Source organism: Eptesicus fuscus, chromosome 12, assembly GCF_027574615.1.
Source record: "Eptesicus fuscus isolate TK198812 chromosome 12, DD_ASM_mEF_20220401, whole genome shotgun sequence".
NCBI classification, from domain to species: Eukaryota; Metazoa; Chordata; class Mammalia; order Chiroptera; family Vespertilionidae; genus Eptesicus; species Eptesicus fuscus.
The window spans coordinates 15,335,642-15,341,952 of NC_072484.1; the positions used below are offsets into that span (position 1 = coordinate 15,335,642).

Sequence of the window (6,311 nt, forward strand, 5' to 3'; positions counted from 1 at the left end):
TGAAAATTGTATTTCATTAGAAAGCCATTACATTTATGAAATGAATTGTCCAATATCCTTCCCTTGGAGATTGGCTGGGAAAATTGGTTGACTGTAAAGTTTCTCCTGTCCATTCCATGTTGCCTATACCTGTGTTAGCCTAAACATGTGCAGTTCGTGTGGCCAGCTGTCCCAGTTTAACCAGGACTGATGTGTCCAGTACATGGGACTGTCAGTGCTACAACCAGAAAAGTCCTGGCAAACTGGGATGAGTTGGTCACCTGTGTTCAGCAGCATTCTTAACAATTTCTCCAAACCCTGAGCTGATTCTTATGGAATCCGAGCATTAGCAATATATCTGATCTTCCTGCAGAAATGGAACCCCACAAGTTAGCGAAGACAAGGGAGGAGAAGCAGGTCTTCCAATTCCTCTGGTGGCTGTCCCAAAGGGACATTTTGATGGTCCCTTCCAACAGCTTCTCTGGCATGTGGCCCGTCATGGCAGCAAGAGCTATGACTTACAGACAGTATACACGTTACTTCACGGAGAACCATTTGTATATAAATTGAAATGCAATGTTCACTTTCTTAGCTAAGTGAAATCGACTGGTATCTTAAGTTGGAGGGAGAAATTTTTTTTCATGTTCCTTCAAAAAACAAAGAAGGCAAAAATTGTCCATTCCTTATTAAGGGGAATAAATGAGAAGACAGCATATAACTGAAGGAAGAGAAGAGACAATGGGGATAATAGAGAGAAAGTTATATATACTCTCCAGTTACACATTTATCACCCAAGTATTGTATTGTCAGTCCAGTAAATAATTAGAAAGTATTCACAAACAAAAAGAGAAAAAATAATTTGAAAAATCATCCTTGATACCACCTCCCATAAATAACCAACCTTTGTCAACATTTTGGTGTCAATTTCTCCAGATTTGCCTTGTTTTCAGGGCAGCCATACATTGAAATGTGCTTTGTGTGTTTTTTTAAAATGAAATAGCACAACCCATACTGTTAGTAGCCTGTTGTTTGCTTTTTCCCCACCTGTCAGCATATTATTAAAAAAAAAAAAAAAACAGTCTCTTACACACATGTACCTCTTGTTCCAATTTTTTGTCTTTAAACCTGTTCATTTTGGCTTAAATACATATATTTTAATAGAAAACTTACATCACTATCATAAATGGAAAACCAGTATCCCTTGCTAGAAAGAGAAAATAACTATAAAAATAAAGACATAACACTTAAAACAAAAATATCTTGTGCATGGTATCAAGTCGAATCCCCTTGGGTACCACCAGAGGTAGGGGCATCTTTGGGAAACACTGTGGTAGGGATGCTGATCTCAGCACCTACCGCCACCATCCCCTCTCATAGGAAGTCACATCCCACAGCCAGAGGGGACTCCATCAAGGGTGCACCCAGCCCAAGGGCCCCACCAAAGCACTGGCTCTCATGGAGAAAAGGCAGCAGGCTACTCTCAGGTCCCGAGATTACAGCATTCACACAGAGGACTTCTCAGCAGAAGAATGCACCCCCAACCTCTCCAGATGACTCACTGAAGCCCTGCAGAGGCTCCCTCCAGCTCCTGGTCTTCTGGGCTCCCCTGCCCCAGGCTCCCAGAGCTTCATACTGAGAGTTCTCACTCTAATTCGGGTGAGAAAATGCCCAGGGCATAGGACCCCTGGCATGTCAGCCATGATGATGGTGGTGGTGGAGGAAGAGGAAGTAGGCAAAAGCTGAGACAGGACCACTGCCATCCCTTCAGGAAAGCAAGGGAAATGTGTTCCTAGAATCCCAATTTGAACTTAAAATGCATTTATACATGGGAACCCAGGATGGTGGTTGGGTTCAATAGTGCAATTAGCACAGTACTGTATGACACAGGCATTATAGATTAAACTAGAGGCCCAGTGCACGAATTCATGCACAGGTGGGGTCCCTCGGCCTGGCTGGCGATTGAGGCCTATCGGGGGGCCGGCTGGCCAGGGGGAGGGACCACAGGAGGTTGGCTGGCAAGGGGGAGGGGCTGCAAGAGGCTGGCCGGGCAGGGGGGAGGAGCTGTAGGAGGTTGGCTGACCAAGGGGGTGGGGGAGGGGCTGCGGGAGGTTGGCTGGCTGGGGGAAGGGGCCGCGGGAGGTTGGCCAGCCACAGGAGGTTGGTTGTGGGAGCACACTGACCACCAGGGGGCAACCCCTGCATTGAGCGTCTGCCCCCTAGTGGTCAGTGCACATCATAGTGACTGGTTGTTCCGCTCATTCGGTCATAACTGTCAGTTAGGCTTTTATATATATAGATAGGATTTTGTAAGTTGGCCTGGGAAGCCAGCCACGAATAACTTGGTTTCATTGGGAAAATTCACTACAATTTCCAAATGGCTGACTGCAAAATGTTACTTCTGCAGCGTTATCATTTGCACGTATAATTTCCACTTCTTGCTCTATGAACAGAATTCTGATTTCTATTGGTGAATAATATCTTTGAACTTCAACATATTTTGTGTAAAATATGTGTGTGTGTGTGTTTAGAAGGCCTCCTTTGGTTATGATGTGGCTTATTATAAAGAATAATTTTAAACCAGCTTTAAAAACACACCTTCTCCCTCTACCTCTTTCTTCCTCTCCCTTCTTCGCTCCCACAATGATTTTTGTTTGTCCTAGAGGTGATATCATAACTGATTTTTTGTTTACTTGATCTCCCATTTACTAAGAACGGTATTTTAAAATCTCCAATTATGCAAGTGGGTATGTCTATTTCATCTTTTGGTTCTATTACTTTCTGCTTTATTTTAGGACTGTGTCATTAGTAGCATACAAGTTTAAAGCTGTCACACCTCTCTAACAATCTAAACCCTCTTTAGCTGTATGATGCTTTTTGCCCTAAAGTATATTTTGTCTACTACTTACATAAATAACAACACTAGCCTTTTTTAAGTGAGATTTTGGCTGGCAGTCGTTTTCCCCCAGTATTTTGACTTCAAACACTTCTGTGCCCTTGTATCTTAGGTGTTTTTCAAACACAAAAAAATGACAGAAATTTGTTTTGTTCTATTTCAGCCAATCTGCCAACCTTTATCTTTTAACTGAAGATTTTTCCCAAATAAATTTATTGAAATTAGTGATATAGTTGAATTTTTTTCTATCTTCCTATTATGTGATTAACATGTTCCACATTTTATTTTGTTTTTCTTCTTCCTATCTTGCCTTCTTTATTCAGAGTTTGTTTAAAAATTATTATTCCATTTCCCTCTATAGGTCCACTTTTATCTAGTGGGCTTATATCTCATTCATCCTTATAATTAACAAGCCAGTTTTATACAAAAGAATCTAATACCTCCTTCCTTAGGTGGAGGGAGTATTTACTTTTTGTTCTTTGCAAAGCTGTCAAACACAGAATCGTGAGGTTTCTAGAATATAGCATAAAATACTCAAGGAGAAAGTGGCATTAAGACCTACTGTTCTTGGCCTAGACAGTTTGGCTCAGTGGATAGAGCATCAGCCTGCAGACTGAAGGGTCCCAGGTCCAATTCCAGTCAAAGGCACATGCCTGGGTTGCAAACTCGATCCCCAGCAGAAGACATGCAGGAGGCAGCCAATCAATGATTCTCTCTCATCATTGTTCCTATCTCTCTCTCTCCCTCTCCCTACCTCTCTGAAATCAATAATAATAATAATAATAATAATAATAATAATAGACCTACTGTTCTGCAGAAGTTTTTTATTTCACTCTGATGATGTTTTCTGCATAGTTCTTAACTTGTGTATGTGAATGTGCATGAGTGTGTGCATGCGTGTGTGTGTGTGTGTGTGTGTGTGTATCAACATACTTTTTCCATCCAGAGGACATCATCAAGGTATTTAATCCACAATAATACCAAAAAATGAAATAATTTAATTGGTGCATACATTTTAAAGTATTTTATACATATTGCCCTACTGTTCTCTAACAAAATTGTACCAGTTTACATTATTCTCATCTGTGTGCTGATCAGAAATGACAAATTTTAATGTCTTAGGTTGGCCTCAGTTTAAACATTTCAATTGTATTTAATATGACGCTTTATGAAATCCACAATACTGAGCTAACTCTTACCTTCTTCAATAAAAATATGAGGAAAGATTACAGGATATTTATATTCTGGTATCCAAAAAAGCAAAACAGGGAAAAAAGAACTTTTTTAAGAAAAAAAAAATCTATACAGATTTTGAAATTTAGAAGAATATTTTAACAGCAGTGGATAAGAGCATAACCAGGCTTTGTCACTTACTAACTGCTTGACCTTGGCAGGCCTCCATTCTCTCATCTTTAAGATGGACATGATAGTGGTTACCTCAGAGAGGTATCAGTGTATTAAATAAGATCATGTTGGCAAAGCACAGAGCCTGATAGAAAATAAATTCTCAAAACTGGTAGCTAATATTATTAACTTGCCCCAAGTGAATCTACCAGTGGGTGGGGTAGCTGAGATTTGAACCCAAGTTTGTCTGAATCCAAAACCCATGAGAAACCCTTCGACCTGCATGTTGTTACAGGACTTAGAGACTGGTTGTTCCCAAAGATCTCCTGCTCAGTAGGGTAGATTTTCTTGCTGCCCATTTCCTTGCCAAAGGCCCCATAAAGACAAAGGAGTGGGGGACCGAGGTCCCTTTCTGTTGTGTGATAAAACTGATAAACATAGTTAAGCTTACTTGACTACGTACTTACAGAAGATAGATGATATTAAGCCTCCCAAACAGCTTCTGGGTAAATTTTCTAATGAGGTTTTTGATACAAAAAATATCCTGTGACTCTGTTCTTCGGCAGTGAACGACTTCTACCTTTCCTCTTGGAGAAGTGAGTATTGACATTTTTTATCCTGTCCCCAAAAGAGAGAAAACAGCCCCCTGTTAAATGAGATGACAAGCCAGTCCAGTTAGAGTACTTACAAAATTGGACATTAACTCAATTTCCGTATGGTCAGAGTGAACATGGTGTTAGAGTGCTGGTGGGACACATTTTCCCCGGGGGGTAGGCTGCAACGACTGACTGTCACCACAAACCAGTTGACAGGTTTCTCTCCAGGACAATGATGTTTCTGAGAATTGGCCTGTCTAGAAATTTCTGCAACTGTGTTCTTTGTTTCCAATGAAGCTGCTTTAAAGGATTCTAACAGTAGGCTTGAAAAAACAGTGAAAGGGATTATTCACTGATTCAGGGTCCTCTTATATTTAATTAGCCACCACTGCATGGGGCCAAGAGTTACAGGGGAATATGGACAGCTGCTGCCCTTGTTCCAAACAGAGTTCCCCAAACTGGAGTCCTGAAGGGCAGCGATCCTGAGAGAGATTTTGAGACAAAACATCTTATAGTCAAATGGGTATAGGAAATGCTGCTTGTGATAGCATTCCTGACAGGCCATCATGCTCATTAAAGACTTTGAGAAGTTCCATAAGAAAGTACCTGCTTTCTTTGTATAACCAAGCCTTTCTGAGGAGAATCGCTAATGACAACAGTGGGGAGTCTACTGTTTCAGAAAGACATATAATGGATTGTACAGCACCAAGAGTGACCCTAATGTAGACTATGGACTTTGAGAGATAATATGTCAATGTAGGTTTATCAAGTGTAACTAATGTACCACTTTGGTGGGGGATGTTGATAGTGGGGAGGCGGTGGGGGGGGGGGGGTTGGAGGAATAGGCATTCTCTGCATCTTTCAAATTTGCTGTGAACCTAAAACTGCTCCAAGAAATAAAGTCTTTTAAAAAAATTCTCTTAACCATTTGCTTGCATATAAGTAATTTTTTCTGTTTTTAAAGGCATGTCAAGAAATATACCAGCTAACACTTACTTAGCGCTACATAGATTTTCTCTTTAATCCTTCTGAAATAGATATTATCCTCGTCTTATAAAGACATGGAGGCCAAGATAATGCATGTAATTAAGGCAGACTAAGAGAATTTAAACATCTGCTTATCTGACAACAAGGCTGGCTGGTTTGCTAGTCTACTGATTTATTTTTAATTTGTATTATCTGGCTTTAAAATACCTTCAGTTATTTTTAATAAACTTTTAATAACCTTGGAGTTAATTATTTGGGCACTACTGTCCAGAAACGAAGGGTAGTTGGTCTCAGAAACTACAAAACCTAGAATGCAACGCAGCTCCGGGCTGCCCAGGAGCGCAGCGGTCCGCCCCTTGGCATGCTGGGAACAGTAGTTTTTCGGCCTGCCTCTCTTCCCCCCCACCCTCGAGCATCCAGATTGGAGTTGGTTCCTACCCGCCTTGCTGGGCGCCAAAGCTAGACAGGTCCAGCGGTTCTCGCGCTGTGACCCAGTCCTGGACACTGACCTG

At 41.2% G+C, this 6,311-nt stretch overlaps 1 protein-coding gene across 3 annotated transcripts in view; it reads right to left on the bottom strand.

The window, feature by feature from the left end:
• Window positions 1-4,826, bottom strand: part of CFAP61 (cilia and flagella associated protein 61) — a 242,240-nt gene extending 237,414 nt beyond the window's left edge. For all 3 annotated transcript variants that reach the window (XM_054724456.1, XM_008141292.3, XM_054724457.1), the window contains exon 1: window positions 4,684-4,826. In XM_054724456.1, the coding sequence (XP_054580431.1) occupies window positions 4,684-4,826 (143 nt within the window). The remainder of the gene's footprint in view (window positions 1-4,683) is intronic.
• Between the last annotated feature and the right edge of the window lie 1,485 nt (window positions 4,827-6,311).